The sequence below is a fragment of the Schistosoma mansoni genome, chromosome W (genome assembly GCF_000237925.1).
Source record: "Schistosoma mansoni strain Puerto Rico chromosome W, complete genome".
Classification (NCBI taxonomy): Eukaryota; Metazoa; Platyhelminthes; class Trematoda; order Strigeidida; family Schistosomatidae; genus Schistosoma; species Schistosoma mansoni.
In genome coordinates this window covers 11,766,150-11,789,098 of record NC_031502.1, presented here as the reverse complement: position 1 = coordinate 11,789,098, position 22,949 = coordinate 11,766,150, and the positions used below count along the sequence as shown (strand labels likewise).

At 30.4% G+C, this 22,949-nt stretch overlaps 1 protein-coding gene across 1 annotated transcript in view; it reads right to left on the bottom strand.

Annotated features, from left to right (window-relative positions):
- Positions 1–6,398: 6,398 nt before the first annotated feature.
- Smp_141830 (transcriptional enhancer factor (tef) related) overlaps positions 6,399–22,949 on the bottom strand; it is a gene marked incomplete at its 3' end in the record, with an annotated part of 45,731 nt that continues 29,180 nt past the window's right edge. Inside the window, exons 4-8 of the mRNA XM_018788546.1 lie at positions 14,093–15,101; positions 8,916–9,479; positions 7,008–7,808; positions 6,640–6,881; positions 6,399–6,593 (exon numbers count right to left, since the gene is read on the bottom strand). Of these exons, the coding sequence (XP_018654078.1) occupies positions 6,399–6,593; positions 6,640–6,881; positions 7,008–7,808; positions 8,916–9,479; positions 14,093–14,861 (2,571 nt within the window). The 5' untranslated portion in view covers positions 14,862–15,101. The remainder of the gene's footprint in view (positions 6,594–6,639; positions 6,882–7,007; positions 7,809–8,915; positions 9,480–14,092; positions 15,102–22,949) is intronic.

The following is a 22,949-nucleotide window of genomic DNA, read 5'->3' as shown; positions in this document are numbered from 1 at the left end:
TCGATATATCGGCTCTATCAAAATTTCAATTAGCTGACTGTCAACGAACATAAAATTATAATCCAGATTTTTGTATAAAGTAACTCTGCACATAAACTATATTACATAGAGTTGTAAAATAAACTCAGACGAATTCCCCCTATATTAACATTCATTCAGGTTGAAGTGAACAGCATGAAGATTAAAAACAAGCTCAACTTGGATGTGAGTGGGTAAAAATAGAAAATTAGAATTCTTTACTAATTGTCTTCCTGGTGATCTCATCAGTCAGTCAGTCAAACGCAACGTAGAACTATGTACCTATGTACATTAGTTCAAGTAGCCATATCTCATTAGCATATCAGGAAAAGTCTCAGATTAGTAGAGGTAGTGACATTATTAACTGTAATAAAAAATATTATCTATCGAAGATACACTCCAAAACAATATAAGTTGGCATAATAAAAAAAATATGAGCAATTCAGCACCTAAGAATCTGGGGGAAGACGAAAAGTAGATGCACCTGTGCCATTGTGAATGATTTCGAGTCATATCATTCAAAGTCCCTAATCACTAATATGATAATCACATAGGCCCCGACCAGCTGGTCTACAATCATTAAAATGGCTCAGTCGGATCAACAATGAATTCACGGATTAGTGCATTGTTTTGGTTAAATCTATGTAAACTCAAACAGATCATCATACAACCATCATTTTTACTTCTAGTTCTCTACAATTTGTTTCAAGATAAAATAATAAACCCGTGACATTTTATAGAACAAATTTTTCGTAATCAAAACATACCCAGAATTTAACCAAAAAGAACGTATTCATGGGTCCATGTTCCATAAGTTCTTTTAAGCTGTCTTCAGGAAATTTATCCCAGATTTGGCTTGCATCTACTTGCTCCAAATTTGGGTCAGTGTATAATTGCTCGTTTAAAATGGGTCCAATGTGAACAAAATTGTGTACAGTTGTCGTCGATTTGGGGGTTGTAGTTAAATGAAAATCATGTGTAGGAGTTACCTGTCGTAAAATCAAGAACAAAGAAGATATTTAATTAGCTATTCCTGAAAAAAACGTAATGATAGTCATGGGCTTTATCATAAAATGATATGCTCCTGATTTTGTCATTAATTACATGACCAGATCGAGGAACTATGAATATTTGAAATTGTATTAATTAAGAGCAACTTCTCACAGTTTTTATTTACAAAGAAGTACAATAATTACGTTTTGAAATTCCATGTTTGAAGTTTCAATATCCGAAAGATAATAAGCTAAGTAGCAATACATTAAATTTTAAAAGTTTTTAAAAAACTATAAAACTATGCAACCAACCATCTCAAAATGATGGAAGATGTAATTTTATGCATATACTGAATGACGTGCACCATTGCTCATGATACCAAAGAAGTTATTATATAGGACATAATAAGACATGTAATTCTGAATTTAATGCAATGATTTATCCGTTAAGAAAGAAATAGTATTTGATTATTATAACAAATGATTTTTCTTCCTCTATTATTTTACGATAAAGTTTTCATATCTCCAAAAAACTGCGTGATTTAAAATTGCTGTATATTATGAAAAAATTCATGTAAGTCCAAACGTATTAATGGTTGGTTATATTTAAAGCACTAATATTTGGGTTTATCATAAACATATGGCACATAAGATGCAAATCCATTTTTACCATTATTCACATATAATTGTTATTGGTAAAACATATTATAAGTTGTACATTAACACTTAGACTGTTGCCCTAATAAAATTTACTTAATCATTTTCACAGTCACTTTAAAGTGTAATTTGTGAACGACGACAAACAAATGACTAGTCGATTAGATAACCAGATAAATATATGGCTTTTCAATATATATATATATCAGTGTGAATACAGTAATCATAAACTTTTTGCAGATGATAAATGAGTGTATTAGATTATGCCTCATACATAAAGAAATGGATAAATATTGAATCCTACTTTTACTCATACAGCCTGTGAAATGGCACTTCTGAGTTTTTACAATACTTGGATTGTCAGGATGCCAGACGTGTCCTCACTGTAAATTACCATCACTTATTTATGTGTTTGAATTTTATAAAAGGTCGAAGTTAAATCACCTAACATTTATCAGAAAAGGCTTGTTCTGAAAAATGAAAATAACAGTGCTAAACTTATATATATTCAATACCTTGAAAGAAATTTTGCATTTCAATAAAAAGCCTTGAAAGTCCATTATCTGATGTTTTGAATAGGTATATATATATATATATATATATATATATATATATATATATAGTGCATACATTTTATTCTATGTTTTGCCAATTAAAGATTAAAAATCAGACTATATTCGCTTAATAATTCGTATTACAACTAAACCACATAAATAGTTAACCACCTGGCAGTTTATTCAAAGTTTTCATTGAGATCATGAATTAATCAATGTTAAACCAACACTGAAAACCTAGAAGCACTGAACGGCTATCTCCTCGTGTGTGGGACTTCCCAGAAGTCCGCATCTACAGTCCTGCACGCAGAACTCGGTGATCTAACATTGATCGTTTCGTGATCTCAATAAATGTTCAACGATCTCCACAACTCTACACTGATAATTATCATTTGTTCACTAGTGACTAGATCAGAGAAATAATTTTCGGAGTTCTATTGAGAAGCCGTAACTAGTGGACTTCAACTGTGTTGGGTGTGAGACAGTCGCTCAACGAAGGCAACAGAAGATAATCACGCAATATCTTGGGTTGGTTGAAGTTAGACATTACTAATGTTGGATGTCAGCCCTGTAGTATAGAGGTTAAGCGTTAGCATGAGGCTGAATGCCCAGACTTCAAATCCCGCGTGCGAGATCATGAAAGGTCACTGCCAAAGAGTCCCACGCTGGGACGAGATGGCCGTCCAATGCTTCCAGGTTTTCAATTGTGGTTTAGAATTTATTTAATGTTATTGAATACATAAGGTAACAGATTCACCTACATCGTTACGATGGAAATTTTCTCCTTATTTCAATGGGATATATATATATATATACTCGCACAGTTTATTATAAACAAAGTATATTCATAAGCTCGTATGGTGTAGTTTATTTAAAAAAGCAACTAAGTACAACGGTCACTTAGGTGTTGAAAAAAATAGGAAGACATAAACAGTCAAACGGTTCTGGAATTTGTTATTTCTTATTTATTAAGTCAATAAATGTAGCATACCGTTCTCTGAAAAAGAGAAATATTACGTCATAATTCGGCCTATATTTATGATTACTCGTGAACTAATATCATGTACTCACGCCGATGTATGCACTCAGGTCAAAGATAATCAAATGTATTAAGAACACATCTACTAATCAGTCAATAAATAATTAATCATTCGCTGACAATTAAATTTAATGATTCCCCGATTAGTTTTGCCGTCCTATCAGAATTGTATGTTTCTTACTCTTATAATGAATACTTGTGATGATAATTGAAAGATAAAAGATATATTTAGTCAAAAGGTCGTGGTTGTTCCAAAGGACCTAAGGTAAAATTGAAATTATTTTTTCCGTTGTCATTTATATAGAGGTTAATAAAAATAGAATTTTAACTATTTCACCAAATTTTTTATTGAAATCTGCTTCAGAACTGTTGGAAAATGGCATATCTACAGCTATTTTTAAGTATAGAAATGATGATCGCTAATTAAAGTACTTAAAATATCACCAAACTCTCCCAAAATCCAAAACTTTTGTACCTAAATGTAGAAGTCAACCGCTTTTAACAAATAAACTATGAAAGTCAAAGACAAAGAAGTGAGAACTATTTTACCAGTTGGTAATTAATGAGTAAGTTTATTTGAAAATTTTTTATTAGGTTTGAGTTGAACATGATTATCATTATTATGTAAACTCTCAGAACTTTAACTTCACTGACATTTAGAGATTTATCATGTTATGGGGTGAAATGATTATATTAGCTTGATATTTTTATCATCTGTGGGTAAGAAACAATCACTAACAAATATATTGCAAAACAGCGGTGTTACACAATACGCTGAATGAAGTTAAGGAACAGTAACCATAGCCTATCTGAAAAATATTTTCAAAACCCATCTATTCCTAATAGAATCAAGAAGAAGCAGTAAATATTACCTGGACAACAACGCCGACGCAGTTTACATAATTATTTACTTCTCAAAGTATATCTTATGTGAGTCTCTGACAGCAATTTATTTGAGGATAGTGCTAATAGAACTAGATTTAAATAGGCGTAATATATAAACAGTACCAAGATTATCCCCCCTAGCTGATAAAACATGTTTTTAGTTGTTTAATCACAGATAATATTCGGTTGTTAGATTCATCAGGTGATTTAATACTTCTTACTAACCGTATGGAAAAAGGATGTTTTCTATACTGAAACAATGATTATTGGGTGATTGAAGCAACGAAAATATAAAGTTCAAATTAAGTTTGATAATTGTACTTTCATGTATCACTCGTACCCGAATAGTTTATATTTGCATAAACTTCATAGTGCCAAGTTGATTTAATTTCAAGAGTTATTTTACAATAGTAAAATGTAATCAAATCTAAGTTAATTTTATTCTTCAATAAAATTATCATCGTGATGATGATTATTATTACCATTATTAATAATGGGAACAATTTTATATTCAGGCCAGCAGTTGTTGTAGTAAATCGATCAGGTAGTTTACTGGATAGATTCACGGATTGGCAATCGGGATAGTCATTCATATACACATAAACTGTATGTTATTTTGTGACCAGGCTTATATGGATAGCATATATATATACATATATATATACATATATATATATATATATATATATATATGTCTAAACAAATTTTAGCTTCTAAACTAGCCTAATATTCAATGGGTATAGAAGTCATACGAGGAAAGAGAAAACGTGAGATTCAACAAAACTATCCATAGATAGGCACACATACACAAACGGAGTCAAAACGCCGAGATACAGTTACATGAATTACATTAGCACACAGCTGTAATTTCTTTTTTCAGATAAATCTAAACGTAATTGTATATTGTTTCCTTAGTTTTCTTGATTATTTCACTTAGTTCATTTTGTAGGAAATATTTATATAGAGAGGAATATATATGTAAATGAACACGTGAATACACTGAATACAAGCACATTTCGTAGGTTGTATCGTACGTAGGTGGGAAAATAGTGCTTCTTTTTGTTAGCCAGTTGAGCCAACCAAAACGAAAATACAAAAACTAAGAACATTGAAGAACTTCATTAAATTGACATAAACTAAATTTTATGTTAGTAAATATGGATCATATTTGATGTATGACAGGTATCTGAAACTGGATTTTATTGGATTTGAATATGTTGGTCACTCTAAATTATAATTGAAACGTAAATTTGTGTCAATGAACTATATCAATAATTACGGTGGATTCACTAATACGTTTTGATGGAGTATCGGGTTCTAATCAAGCAGTTTATAAGTTAGAATTAAATTGGCATTAAATAACGAAACGCTAGTAAAAATGACCAACTTAGTTGTCTATAGGTCAGGCATTCGAGCATGAAACCGAAGGTTCGGCTTCCTATCCCTGGTTTTGAGGTCGTAAATGCACACTAATGAGGAGTCCCATCCAATGCTTCCAGGTTCTCAATGGTTATCTAACTTAGACCGATTCGCCATTTCAATGTTATTACCAAGTTGCAAAATATATTTAGAACATTAAAATTTAGAAACCTAACATAAGAAACTAATTTATACTTAAATACTGAATATTGTTTACCAGTTAATTTTCAATGAGTTTTATACTACAAGGCAGTATTTGAGTCAGACGACACTGCTCAGCTCTTATTAAAAGTCAAGGACAATGGTATTTCTATCCAAATGGCCTTATTTGATGCATATGGCTGATTTATTTTGCTCCAGAACTCATAAACATTAAATATCTTAGTAATCATTTTATCATTAAGAGTCCTGGAATTAAACCATCATTATCTACTACTTGAAGATAGTATTTGAATATATATTAAATACCATGATGAAAACACATAATGACGTTATTGATCTGTATAATATTGTACAGGACGTCCAGAGGTGGTCCCATTGTCTTGAGTTAAATGAGATTGATAACACTAGTCAGTCAAGTGAGGTTCACAGGTTCAAAATTGTCACTTGCAAAACCCTGATATATGGGAAATCACGTCAAGAACGGGACCACTTCTTTATACTGAGGAAGAGTCTCATAAAATTTTGTAAATTAAATTCAGTCTAACCGATTTTAAAGGACTGATGAAATCGTGTTTCTTTATGGCAAAATAATCTAAGCAAAACATTTACTATGGAGAGAGGGGAAGTAGGTTTAAACTACGTTAATAAAACAATAAATAAATGCGGATTAGATTAACTTACATTGGACTGGGATTTGGACGTCGAACTTATCATATAGGCGCTTAATTCAACCAGTCTCATTTTAGGTGCTGTAACTGATCGTCCCATCCATTTAGGTATATTGATATTTGTTAAATCCTCTGGTGTTGTACTGGTAACCATAGTAGTAACATTTACATTTGACAGTGACATATTTTTTTCTGCACTCTAGAAATTTTTTATGGGATATAAAATAGATAGTAAATGAACTTACCTCTACAATCATTTTTCTAGAATATTTTGGGGAATCTGAAATAGAATCATCACTATCCCTTGAAAGATTCATTGAGGAATATGAAATTTCTCGTAAAAAATTCATTGTCCCATCGTCACTTAGTTGTTTATTAGTAGTTGCTAATGCATTTGCAATTAAATCACCATAATTGTTATTGTTATTATGGTGAGCATGATTAACATTTAACTGTTCCATTAAAACTGGATTGTGTTTAGGTACAACTGTCGAAGGAAATGTATTTATATTTGATTTAGTTGAAAGTACAGATGCATGGTGAGATGATGATGGCGATGATGTTGATGATAGTAAAGGATTTGTTGGCCATAAAACAGATTTTATTGTTGTACATTGTTGTTCATAGGCTGCAACTGAAGCTACATGTGCAGCCGCCATTGCTACGGCTGCTGATGCTGATGGTGTGGTTGATATCATTGAAGAGCCTAGTGAATTTGGCACTGAAAGAGTAGATTTAAAACTCGGTACTGAAGATAATGAGGAAATTGACGAACAATTTGAGGAGGATATGGAAGAATCAGTATTATTGTTAATAGTGGTAGTAGTAGAATTATGTATTTTTTGAGGAATCGCATTATTATTATAGTGATTAGATGGACAGTATATTAACTGACCAACTGATGTTTTGACAAGAACTAGTCCGTCAGGTTGTAAATTTGGTAATACAACAGAGGAATTATTTGTTGGTAATGTGGACTGTAAACGATTAACATTATTTACTATAGATGTTGACGGGGAAGAGGACTGATTTCGATGATTGTTTGAAGTGATTGTCATAAGATTGTCTAACGCCAAGGGAAAACTTAGTTGTTTTGAATCAATTTCGTGTTGCTGTTTACTGTCATCAGGTCCAAGAAGTTTGTTATGCAAATCTAATGTATCCGAATTTCGACTGAATAAATTTGATTGTTGTTGAGATCTCAGGGCTAAAAACGCCTCATATGGATAAGACAACGGTGAACTGTCATTATTCACCATATTTCCTTGTTGTCTTATATCAAATGAATACTGTGGTAAGGATGAATTAATAGGAAGAAGATGGGCTAGTGTAGATTGACTAGAGGGATTTAAATTGATATGATTATATTGGGTTGTTTTATCATCTTGTATCACTGTAGAATATGAACAGTTTTCTTAAAAAGAAAAAGCGAAAATCTTTCAACTTCGAAAAAATCAAAATTTACTGTAATAGAAGCAAATTTGTTTACAGACTAATATCAGTTGAAGAATAATTACAAAAAAATAATATAGTGGTGAGGGATTTACTTTTTTGTGAAATTAAATAATGGCAAATTGGTGTCAAAAATGAACTTAAGTTGAAAATAGCGATACTGAATCATTGAATGACCTATTAGTGAAAAAGAAAGTGTTGTTAGTGCCTTGTTACTGTCATATCTATCAGGAGTTTAAACTATCAATTAAACTTTAAAATGTGATTCGAAATTTCCCTTGTTCTTCTTTAAAAAAAATATAAACCATTCCGATGGATTAAAATTCAAATGAAAGACGACATTAATACTGAGTATTAAGTAAACTATGATTGTGGATGCGCACTGCTGAGGAGTCCCGTACTAGGACGAGACGGCTATCCAGTCCTTCCAGATTTCTCCATGGTGGTCTAGCTTTAATCGACTCATGAATTCAACTAATAAACTACGAAGTATTTATTTATTATTTCGAAAGACTACATCAAGTATTATCAATAATTAACAGAAAAATTGGTCAAATGTATTTTATTTCCGTTAGAAACTTTATTGATCGACGTCATATAAATTAGATATACATACAGTTTTCTTTTTCTAATGTATTAATAACCATAAACGTTATTCCGCATTTAGATGTTCTTTGACGGCTATCGCATTTATGCTGATTTAGTGACATAATTTATTTACTGAAAACACTATACCGAAATTCTACATTATTCAGCTTTACAAATTACCAGCTTTTTACAAGTCACGGAATTCGCAAATAGCATTAAAAATGTACTTATCAGATCCATTTCTACATAACGAATAGTATGAGGTACCTAATAGATCTGTTTTATCAATAAGGAATTTCAATACAATATACGGATGCACTTTATCATTCATAAATAAATAGTTAATAGCATACATTACAGTTAATTTATACAATCTATGTAACGTTGTTTTATCCCGTCTCTGCACAACCTCAATAAAATAAAAGTATTATGTAAACGTGCAAAAATTAGTCCATTTATACCATTGCATTGTATAACTTACCTTGAGATTTACCTTTAATTAAATTTTTATTACTAACGGCATAATTGTTTTGAACATTATTATTAACAGCTGTTGAAGAGGGGTACTTGTGTAGATTTTCAAGATATAAACCATTAGTTTTATTCTTTAATTCTCTATTATTAGAATGCATAAGATCATTAATATGAGGACTTCTATCAGTGACAATATCTTCAACAATCAAACTATGCATATCACTTCGATTATTTGCCATATTCAAAGGATGTGAGTTTGACAATTTAATTTCATTAATCTTCTCATCGTCTGCTGATGGATGAATTCCAGATGATGTCACTGGTAATCCGCCGGATGTTGAGATAGACGGTAAGGTTTTAGAACCAAGAACTCCTGCAGATACAATTTGTGCAGAACTAAGCATTGAAAGATGCATAATAGCTCGTTGTTTTGTATCAGGATCCTTAATCTGAGCTTGAAGTTCTTTAGATTTTCGACGAGCCAATACTTGAATGTGACTTGAAACTTGTTTTCTGCTTCGAATCTTTCCAGTGTGTTGATATATATATCTAGCAATTAATTCATTTCGTCCTGTCACATTAAAAAAAATACACGACTGTATATTTTAACAAGAACGAAATGGATTTAGTTATAGACTTAGCATTAACAAATTCGAAAGTACAAACTTCACAGAGTATACCTCAAAGGTAACAAACATTACGTTGACTGCAAATTAAAAATAATTCGGCTGAAATAAGCATACATATGATTGTTTGACAAACTCAATACCACAAGATTAATGAGAAATATAAACTTATGTCTCAACTAGGTGAAGAGGATTTGCTTACACGATAGACTTTAGCGCTTGGTGAAATGTGTTCTCAAGTTAAAGTGAATAATTCCACAGGCTACCCACATAATAATAATACACTACAACTACTGCTAATAATAATACCAACCCTAAACATATTAGTAGATAACATCTAACTGGTATTTCCGATGCTAGTGTTAAGTGGTTTTCAGCTACGTGATAACATAACAGTTACCACTGACAGCATTGTGTGATGTTTGTACTACATTACGAACCGATGGAAACTGAAAATATGGACCACTGATTTCCTAATGAATTGTCTAATAGGTTTGTGCTCACTCCAAAAACTGAGGCCATATATTCTATTCCGTTTAGATCTCTATCATCAGCAACCGAATGGTCTCAAAATGGAGTGAAGCGCCCATCAAACGAGCCATAATCTTCAATTGCTTTCCAGCTAGTATTGGTTGGTTAAGAAATGCGATTTTCATAGGAAATTATTTTAGTCATTTTTGCTTAAATTCAACTGCTTTTTCATATTCTGCTTTGTTTCTTTGGATAGTAAATTTTTACGAGAACGATTTCGTACACCTTCAGAGATCTTCGTCTTCAGGTATAAAAGAAATTGCAAACGAGTACATTTGGGCAAAAAGTTAGATGTTTCGCTCCAACAAACAACTAAGTTTTTTAAAGCTTTCAACAATATTGTGTTTTATTTTCTGATTTTGTAATATTCAACAAAGCAGACAAATACACTCCTAACTTGTAAAACGATGAACTACGACACTTGTAATGTAAACTAATATATGGTATTTCAATAACTACGGTCTACTCATCAAAATTTCTTCAAATTTTCAGAACTTAGTTATTATTCACTGTATATTTAGTTTCATTTAATCATTATCAGCCGTTTGCCTAAAGTGAAAATTTATTTAAACAATAAAATGGAATAAGCTCCAGTTCACTTCTAATCACATTATACATTTTGAATAAAAACAACAGATAGTGTGAATCAAGAAGAGAAATGCAACCAGTGAACAATCTTTGTTTGCTATAATCTAACTATAAATTGTTGATATAACTGAAACCAAGTATTGAGTAATCCTTTCATTCGTTATTATTTGTGTAGTTAATAATTTTTGATTTATATATTCTGTGCGTAAACAGTTACGCTTTAGCTGAATCAGTTAGAATTATTTTTCTAAACACTTCCTCTGTATTAAAGTAGTTAGGATTGATTCTTGAGAATGTCGGAAAATTTATTATAAATGTCCTGAATAGTACACAAGGAATATTATTAATCATTCTCCCGAGGCTGATGTGACATAGACTTTTTGACCACGTACCCGTCTGACAAAGTGTATTTTTAATTATTGACAAAATGATCATTCAAGTGTATGTAACTCTAGGATCATTTATCAGTGGTTTTATAGTTCTAATTATCATTTTATATTACCCGATATAAAAAATTGTTAATTACTTTATATAATATCAGTTTACAAACCTCCAGTTATTAAGTTCGATTTGCTTTACTTTTAACATTTAGGAAATATATTGAAGTGTTCTCTTGTCTAACAACTAACTCCGATTAAGGACACAGTAAAAAGAACATTACTCAGAAATATCAAATTGTTTTATTTATGAGAACGATAAAACTTGGACTACATTTTATAGATGATAGTTACAACAAAGGTGTTGGTTAAGCATAAATTGAATGACGATCTATTATTATTAACAACAAATCAAATGATCCCTTAACAGTTTTATGCCATTAGCTATTTAACTTGAAAGCAGTATGGATAATTTTTAAACAACTGGTTAAATACTTATGATATCGTGTAAAAAAACTATGAACCACTCTATTCCAAGTTAATAAGTTCTACTAGAAAATAAAACCTAATTTATTCTTAAAGTATTTCAATGTATCCTATAAATGTACCTTCATTTGCAAACACTTTAAACATTTATTGACTAAATAAATGAGCCATCCACATTTTATATTTAGTATAGAAATACAAAATCACAAGTACCTATTTAATGGATTAATTTAAAACATATTGAAATAATTAATTATATTCAGTTTAAGGTACACCCATTTTTTGATCATTTTTGTACAGGTTAATTTAGAAATAGAACAAACAAAATTATGTGACAACACCTTTTATTAGATAAATTTCATCACTTACCTAATATGACAGATAAAAGGTAGATATAAGTAGAAATACATTAAATTGCCGAATTAGTTTTAGCTTACTATAAAGGACTGTGTGAAAACAATCCTTTCGTACTGAAATTTTTCTTTTTAAATCGTTAAAATATATGTATATTGAAAGTATGAAGTTTGAGAAAGTTGATGCAATATAAACTTCAGTAAAAGTGAAATACTATTTGAATTTAGTAAGATTTATCCGTTGATTACATGAATAGACTTCGTACTTTAGATGAGTGACATAGATTACCATATAAAATTAAATAATTGTCATTTGTGTTGTAAAATCAGATACATGAACTGTGAATCTATATTGATTGTCTAACTCTATTACGTGTCATTTTGGTAAAGAATAAAAAAGTAAAGTTTTGAAGTAATTAAAACAAAATAATTTTATTTAATTATTAAATTTTCACACAATACCTGACTAAGATATAATGCAAATGAAAGCTTCGTATATTACTTCATAATGTTCCGAACCACTATTCAAATCAGTCACTCTAAAAACTTTATATTAACTTATATGTGGTCATTAAATTCAATTGATATTCTTTGTTTGATTCTCTTATTTTTTTGATACATTGGATCTTCCTACTGAAATTAAATAAATCATCTGAGAAGTCGACAGACGATAATCAAAAGTTCTCCACTAGGAAACAAATAATTGACACTTATTCTTTTTATAGTTACACTTACATCGAAGTTAAATCTTCATATATGGATTATAATAGGGTGATGAGAAGTCATCAATACATACAGATTACATGGTGATTTATATTTTTAACCTGTTATCTAGATGTCTTTGATAGCTACCACACACAATAAAATTTACGTCCCTTCAATTGGGTACTATTTGTAGGAAAATGAAATTAATTATTTCTCACACAACACAAATAAGAATTTGCAGCGTCATTGTCATGGATAGAGAATTAAATATTACAACAAAAATATCGATCGAAGGTAAGTGATACAGTTAGATTTGTTGACAAAAATATAGAGCTCGAATCTTTAATATCAGTACCAAAGAGAAAGTTTCATATGAGCATTGAATCTAAAGGTGATAAAGTTGCAGATATTTTGAAGAACAGGATTTCCATCTCTCTCAAAATAAAATACTTGGAATCAACTCTAACGATAGTATTCTCCAGTCTTCCTATATTCACTAATAACCTTAAGCATAAGTTCTCGCTTATAACCACTTTTACATACGTTTACCAATCAACCAGTTTCTATGTAGCTAAGTATACAGGTAGTTCGGTGCGCATTTCATACAAAAGGGCTTATAAACATTATGCTGAATGACTGGAAAGGATTAGCGATGGAAGCCCAATACAAACCACCTAGTAAGCAAGGGTCATCCTATCAAAAAATTAATCGTCGTTTAAATTTATCTGCAAGGTAAACGAACACCTACTTATGATGGTCAGTTGCCATCCCCTTGGTATTATCAAAGCTTTCACTATATATTTAAAGAAGCTAGAATTATCCATACAAAATAAATTTATTCGATTTGTTCTCGTACCATGCTCTTAGCGTCTAACTATCATTCTACCTCTTCCTGTTATTATATAGATCTTTTATCCCTAACTTACTTCTTTCTATTTTTTATGTCCTTATTGATAACATATCATTTCAGTTTCGAAATTCTATCTTATCGAGTTACCAAATCTACTCTAACAGTTATAAATCTTCATCCAACTTCTGTGGGATTGTCGATAAATATTCAAGCTCTTAACAATTACATTTTCAGTTTCTTAATAGGAATAACACCGTTGGTGTGATTTTGCTTATTTATTCTCTTGGCTATTACTATGTTTGGTAAATTATTATCACCAAACTAATTATCGATTATCGTTATGCAAAAAGTATTTATATGCGATTGTACAGCTTTGAAAATGAATTTGTCTGAAATGGAAGTCTTTGATGAACAACTTGTTCTACAAATGCCACACGTTCCCCCACGTAATCCTAAATCATGATAAACCCTTTTATTATAAGGGAACTCATGGAATAGTGAAATGACAAATACAAAAATTCTAAATCATTCCCTCCTAGTATTGATTTCAGATTAACATGAAGATATCTTTTGAAGCATTTCGAAATAATAATGGAAATCCTTGGTACTGAAACATCAAATTAAACTACATAGTCTGCAAGTTTTAGAAAATAAATACAGTAACTTACCATACATTTTTCCCTCTTCCGATAGTATAATTTTCCTACGTCCACATGGTGGATATATTGCTAAAGCTTCCTGAAAACATTGTTCTATATCCATTGACCAAACACCTTCAACATCTGTGGAACTCGAATTCTCATGAGCATCCATATCAGAACCGGAATTACTGACACAGTCATCGTCAAAATGAAAATCTGCAGAATTTGTTGATAATCGCTTCGGTGTTGTAGGTGCTGGACGTTTACCTGATCTTATTTGATGATTAGAATTGGTATTTATCGAATTACAGTAGAATGATCCATTTGAAATGGTATTTGTAACAGAGGGAAGAGTAAGGACAGGATTAAGCGGTGGTGGGCTCCTTTGTAATTGTGTATTAAGATGATGATGAGAATGATGTTGTAGCGCATGGTTTGATTCAACTATCAAATGTTCATGTGTTATCCCAGAATTCTCCAAATGTAACGAATGTGGTGATTTAGCAGAAGCATTATCAGATAATGATTTGTTCATATAGATTTTAACAGATCCTAAATCTGAATCCATATTATGTTTAGATATAGTTTTACTTAAACTAATTAAAGAATTTCCACCGCTTGAATGATTCCCATTGTTGTTGTTATTGTTATGATGATGATTGTTATTAGAAATTGTCATTTGAACTGAATCACCATCACTACTAGAACCGTTCCCATCCCCAGAGGCTGCAGCCATCGCAGTTGCAGATGTGAGATTCGGGATTAAAAAACCTGGTTTACCTTTGCAAATTTCCATACTCCAAATAATATTTATATGTGTATGTGATAAATGTTTACAAGTATTTGTGCATATATATACAAATATTTCCACCAGCTCTTTCTGTGACAAATATCTCCTCAATATATTTGTTTATATTTATGTACGTATACTTAGTTTTTTTCCATCCAATAAATAAAATCGAAATCTGTTTTTTCTATTTATTCCTCCACTCAATAGAAAAATGGTATTATCATGTTTTTGCTATTGTGAAATATGCTGAAGAGATAAAGCGATAATATGTGAATTAATAAGCGAATACGTAGGAATGAGAGAGAAGAAATTATGCTCTGTAAAATTAATCAATTTCTAAAGATAAATATACTTACATGTCTGACCTATAACGAACATATTCACAATGTCATCCTAGTTACTGTCAGTGTCACTGGATATAGTGATAGGGTGAGGTAAATATACTATTTAGGTTAAAATAGAAAACAAAATAACGTATTGAACTTATCTCATATTTACTTGCTCAAAATAAAACCACCACAGATTTTAAAGACAACATTTTCTAAATTCATGACTAACCAAGCCTCAGATATTTAAAGTATATGAAGCCATTAATATTAGGTGCGTAATTTTTTACAGATCCATTATGTCCCTTTATGTGCGTGTTGTGATGTTTGATGTGAGGGGGGTGGAGGAAGTGAATGGGATAGATGAATGGATAAAATGGAAAATGACGGATTATTCGGGGGGTAGAGTAAATTCTTCGGAATGTGCATAAATGTGTTTTGGAGGTAAGTAACGACTAAAATTAATTGTCAAAGCAATTTATTTTAAATCATAAAACCATTTACTGTTATTCCTTGTTATCTTGTCAATTTTGAGTCCAGACATTTTTATACAGTTAAAAAAAATCAATGTATAAATTTCTTTTCTTTTCTCATCTCATTCATACAGAACTCAGTTACAAAAGTTTTATTCAAAGAACATGATATATAAATACATCCTATCCTGTGATTGAGATGACAATTTCATTTGACTGAGTAACATAAGAATAGGCTTGTTTTTTGTATTTTCACGGGCAAGATTGTAGACATGTTTTCTCTTTTCAATGTTACGCTCACATATGATCAATTTCAGATTTAAGAAACAACACAGTCACCATAACAATATTTATTCAGTTTACAAGTGAGGATAGTCCATAGGCTACTCTATTGAAAAAAAGAAACTGTAAATTGGGAAGAATCGTATAAAATGATTCATTTTTTTAGGGAGCAAGTTACTGGCTTAGTTGCAAAACAAGAGACGGATAGTACAGCTATTCAGTAACAAAGTATTCAGATGATGAATAGGACATTGGCTATATGAAATTTCAAACTATTTTCATTTCATATATTCATTATTTTCGATAATTCTGTTTGTACAACGAGACAACTAATGTAGTCGTAAATAAATCTTAAAAATAAATAGTTCTGTAAGTCTTCAGCATCAATGCTAACCCCACTGGTTTAACTAAAATCACCCTAGCTGAAGGTGTTCTATCACTCGTCCGCTCCAGATCACGAGTGGGTATGTCGTGCTAAACAACCGTTATAACTACTAGCCAGCTTGAATCAAACGCTTCTCAACACACCAACAATCTTCTAAATCTATCTTCAAACTCATTCATTCCTGACTTCTGATTTAACTGGATTGGTATCCGTTGATTATGAAGGTGTTACAGACAAAAGCGTTGTAGAACTCTGAACATCTGTGTCATCTTTACAACTAACAGTAACCTAAATAACAAAAATAGTACAAGCTATACTCAGGAATGAATATCAAAGACTATCGTTGATGGTGCAACTTATTATTTATGACCAGAATTTAATGGTTATGAATGGTTATGTTTGTGAAGGGCAATACAAGATATCATTTTATTTAGTCACTAGAATATTTGAAACACTCAACATTAAGTGGAGTGTTTATTCTCATGTAATACCGATCACAGAAAATATCAATGCAATCACTGAAGTCATCAAAATCATAATGTCTGGTTCTTAGTGCTGATCTCGCTACAGTGATCGATTGCTTCTAACCACCTAGTATCATGATAAATAACTCGGTGGTGCATTATTTTCCACCAGATTAAAAGCCAACTAACTAATAGATGAAGATGTTGTCAAAGATTGTCGTGTACTAGTGACAAATTATTGGAGTAAACATTCATAAAACAATAGTAATAATAGTCAGAAGATCTTACTAAGCTCAATGTAGTGCATTAAAAAACTAAAGCTCATAAAGTGAATAGTATTTGCATTCTTATAGGGTTTTCTTCATGTTTGGTAACTAACCACTATCATGTAGCTAAAAAAACAAAATCCTTGGTATGGTAAATCCTCTACAGTTTTATTCGGAGAAATTTTGACCACGTAATTATATATAATTGACAAACATATCTCCAGATGACAGTTTATTTAGTTTGTGTTTCCAAAACCGGCAGTTTAAAAAGACATATTCCAATTAAACGGAACTTATAGTACGGAAACTCAAATTAAAATCTCAATAAAAATTGAATTTAAGCAAAATAACAGAGATGTTTAGTGTTTCAGTGAAAACAAGTAAATAACCTTAAAAACGCAAATATTTGAAATAAAAAAATGTTACTCATACGCATGTGTATAAATTATTATTATTATTAAATTAAACCAAATTAAACATTCATTGACACACATCATCTTAAAGATAAACAAACCATTTGACATTTATCAGACTCCTGACATAATATCAGTTTAGAATCTATCTAACATGTACTGAGGAAAGAAAATATTGAATGTTAAAGATAACATTTACCTATTTGTATGTAATTGTATATTATAACTTGACATTTGCCATTTTAATGTACTCATTATTTATAAAACACATTGATTTCGTAATATTTCGTTTACATTAAACGTGTCAATCTAATAAATATGCAAAAAAGATTAACTATAACAATCTGTTTCTCCTGTGATTTAAATAAATTTTAACCTACCACTTATCATTAGTGAGATACACATCAAAAATGTGGTTGATCATAAAACTCAAGAATACATTTTAATTTGTCTTCACTTTTCGTTAGATAAATATCTATAAAGTAGCTCTGTTTATTGATTGAGGGATATTTAATACAGATTTCTTAGGTTAAACATTTAAAAGGCTTATGTGAAGAATTGTGTTGTGAAACCTAAAGAGTCAAGCAACGTGTACAACAAAGTTTTTAATAGTGACTTAAAAGTTAAATGTACTAACTGTGGTAAACACATACACCTTGATTTATAAAACTGAATCAATACGAAGGACTTAGGTCATGGTGACGGTTACACTGTAATTATTAATTGGTATATTAACTCCAGTCTCGGATGAGTTCAGAAATAGCTTCAACAACCCAATGTATTCTTGAACGCATTAGGCTCCAATTTCGATTGAAGCATGGGTCTCTTGGTGATTCAATTCATCACAACAACAAGGTTTCTTGCAACAACGTTTGTCAGTATTTATTTGAAATAAAGAAAAAGGAGTCAATTAATTCAGTAAGCTTGGCTGTTTCATATGATTTTGTATTATTTGAGGATAATTTATTTCTAAACCTCAGATTTAAGTCAGCTGGAGAACTGCTGAAAATCAGAAAACAACTAGTTGGTTTAGTCCAAGTATATAACTCATCACCCTTGAACACATGTGAATTCATAAGGGATGGAAATTAGGCTCATAAGATCCTAATAGTGAATGTGATATCATTCAACCACTGAATCAGTATTAAATTATTCAGATTTTTTTGTTCAATTTACAATCTCAACCAACTTTCATTCCTCACCCAAATAAATAATAACTTCATATTTACAAGTAATTTGTTTAGGAATATCTTGCCCCTTTTGAAGTCTGAACATCCAGAATTCTAGCATAAGTGAGACCATATATGCATCTTGCTAAGTAATTCTATATATAAAAATATCCATATCATAGTCCACTCTGGTTTTAAATAATGTTTGCTCCATCTTAATGTATAATGAATATTAACTTCGATTTTGTCAAGTTCTTGAACACTACATGATATAGTTGCTTTTATATTCATCATTCCTATTCATTGTATTTTTTGTTAGATTGTTGTTTCATTCATTTAACCAAACTATCGACATTACTTAAAGTCTTACACATAAGGAATTTAAAAACACCTTATATATCTTTCAAGTTTGTAAACATTTTATGTGACACTCTAGGATAATTTATTCCTAAATAAACAAATTAAAGAATCCTAAATCAAATATTTAGAAACAGTTCTTATTAGAAGTTGGCACTTGATGAACATTAGTTGGAATCAAACAATCTGTGAATAAGTGTTCAGTCCTGTCTTGAACTATATCGTCAGTACTTTTTTCATGAATTCGATTGTGATCAAATCAAAGACTAAACTATTTTCATAGCGATCAAACCATTTTTCATAAAAACTAGTGGGACAGTAGATGTTTCATTACTTATGCAGAATGTTTCACCTGCTCACAAATTTTTTGATACTATGAATGCAAGACAAATAACAGGATTCTTATTTATCAATTAGGCGATTCATGTAAACGTTACACACTACCATTCCCAATGCTAACGATTTTAACGTTATTCTGCCAACAATCCTAAATCCTATGAATTTTAAACTTGGCCATCTCCTTTGGAGTATTAATTTAGATTAATAACTATGGAGACTGATGAGAACTTATTGAAATGAATATTCTTCATTCACAGATCTATGCTTTTAATATGATTAGAATCTTTCGACAATTAAAATATTTTTTGATGTAATAGAACTAGTTTATTAACTAAATAATACTTCCTGTTAGATCAATAAAATACATTTTATTGTGTTGGCAACTTATATAACCACGCAGTTATGAGTAGATGGTCACAAAGAAGTATATCTATTGACTAGTTATTATTGAATCAAGGATCGAAATCTAAAAAAAATGAATAATTTCCTTTAAATACCTGTTTTCCAAACAAAGACTGTGGTTATAGCAGCGTTTCCAATATTTAATAGCGACATCGTATTCTGCAAATCTAATCATTTTCTATTCATTTATTAGGTGAATGATGAATATTAAAGTGTGATTTTCACCAGAGTTAATTTCATTTCAGAGCAAGAAAAATGTCAGATCAAATTCAAAAATATGGTAAACACTAGGATATGAAATTTTGAATAACAACTATGCTCTAGTATTTAGTACTCAATCAGTAAATGAACAGGAAAATGAACTAAAGTGTTGGATATGACACACTCAGTGAACAAAGAAGTTGTTGGTAATCTCAGCATAAATAAATCAAACAAAAGTTCTCATCATAATCTTTATTAAATATGACTAATTAGTATAGGTGAGAGTGGATCTGTCAAAATACTCGAAATCCCCTTAAAGTATTGTATTTCGATCAGCATCAACAAGTAAACGTCAAAAAAGACAAACATCTTTTTAAACTTATCTCTGTTTAGTCTCATCAGCAACATGAAGTCAAAAGCATCTTCTAATAAATTATATTTGGATGTCGATAGATTCATAAGTGAGTCAAAACTGTCGTGGATGACTACTGACTTTAGAAATCAAATAAATGATTGTATTGTAAGATACATCCACTACTTTTCTTTTCTTTTCACTACTTTCTGTCATAACTATGAGATAAGTGTTTATACTTATTAAGCGATGAACAAATACAACATAATTTACTTTCTCCTAAACTTACAATTAAGTTGTTTCATTCACATCATTGTTGATCATAATGTTAATTAAATCGAAATCAGTAAAGAATACTCAATTTGTACTCTTCTCATGTTTTTTGATGCACTTCAAAAGAATATTTTGTTATTCACACGACTTTCAAGCAAAATAACCTTTTATGTTTCGGATTTGACATTTATATCTCCAGACATTCCGTAATGTTTTTTTTTATTTTGCCTTTAACTACCGGTTTATAAACACCGATGATAAAAGTAATCTAGTCAAATAGTAAGATTAATGGTATCACCTTTTTCCAACATAAACTAGTTATAGCATTAATTATTTTTTACGGTGATTGATCATCATTTATTAAAGTGAAAAAGAAGATATGGTAACTTACAGATATAGTTTATCTCATTTTGAAAAAAATGATCCTGACATTTTTGCATAATGAACTTGGTTTTGTTTTGTGTATACATGCAAGGAGAAGTGGTGGTTATACACATTAAAAGAGAGACAGAAAGAGCATAATTTTGATATCCTCTCAATACATGTGTATACATCTATCATTGCATGTTTGTTTGTATGTATGTATATATATTCAAGGGGGTAAATAACGAGTTAGTAGGCCTGTGTATTGTTCTTTTCATGAAAGTTGATTGATATTCAGACAGAAAATTATTTCCGCTGGAGAATATCTTATAATGAGATGAAATTTATACAAACGAATAATATGCGTCAATGTATATCCCTGTTCTTCCCTTCATAAACTAACCAACAACTAGTAAGCTATCATTAATCTGTTTTTCCATGTAAAACTAACGGTGAATAAAAATTCTAATACTATTTCTTAAATGGTAAATTAAATTTTCAAACAATTCAGTAGTCTCATTTCAAAAAATCACACATTCATGATAAATAATAATCTACACTAATTACGAGTACTCGAAATATTTGATTGGTGCAAAATTGACACAAATAAATGGATATTTACACACAAAAAGTGAGGCAGAAATAGCGATAAACAATGTTACTTCAATATTGACACATACCAATAGACTTATATGAATATGACATTGGAAATTAATCATCACCATAAATTGAGCATGATTCGACAAATCCTAGTAAATATTAATTAAATTATTATTGTATTATTTGTAATCATAATGATAATGATAATGACGAATGAATCAAACATGTTTACACATTATCGATATACAAAAATCGACTGTAGGATTCAAAGCGGTAGGAGCAAGTTGATAAAAAGGATGTTACTGGACTATTCAAAGAGAGAGGAAAAAGGGTTCTAGGATAAACTTTTATTAGTGTTAGTGTCTTATGATGTATATATACACAAGTGTACGATTGTTTAAAGAGTATGATAACTGGAAACCGTAAGTATCATAGATGATTGATTTTTGTATGTATGTGTGTTATACCTTTTGAGAGGAACAGAATGCATTATAAAAACAATACAATATGATAGAAATAATGAGAACAACAAATGAACTCAGATTTTTTCTAGCTTCTTTTATTACAAAATAGTTACAGTTGAAAAATCTCCGGATTAAAAAAAACCTTAATGATAGACATCATTCATAATGCGTTACACACCGATAAGAATTATACACATCAGCACACATACACTTCACTAAATAAATATATACGCACCCTTACATTGACCTATTGTAAAGATATTTCTTTCTATTTTATTAAAGTATATTTTACGACATAAGTATGCCGTATCCATAATAAGTAGCAGATAAATCTGGAAGAAATAAGTATAACGTGTTTACGTGAGAGTGTGCGTGCATGAGTTAACATATGTCTGTCCATGAATGTGTGTGTGGAGAAAGTCAGCGATAAGATGAATGGCAGGGTCAACATCACTAAAATAGCAGCACTATAATGTTTATATATATACCCTTATTTTGTAGAAACAAAAAAATTGTAAAAATACACATGCATAAATATATAGGTCAATCATTACAGTAATAATTATGTTTTATTTTCATACTTCAGATTTATAATCATTAGAAGCTTAAAAGACAATTCTTTATTAAGTAAAGGTCTTGATAAGGACAGATAGTTACTAAGTGTGAAAAAGAATTTAAAATGTGATTTTATGATTGTTATTATAATTATTAAAATGAACATTAAATGAAATGATAACTTCATGTTAGAATTTTTTAAATACACTAATAGGACATATATGCAAAGAAAAGCATGATATATGTGAATTTTGATCCGTTTGACTAGTTGTAGCACGGTCACTATGACTAATGACGGTACGTGATACGCCGATGGAACAAACCTGCAATAAAATGTTTATATATTCTACTTTCAGTAGTTATTTCTTAACCGATCTCAACTGGCAATCAAATCTACCTTAAAATAAAAA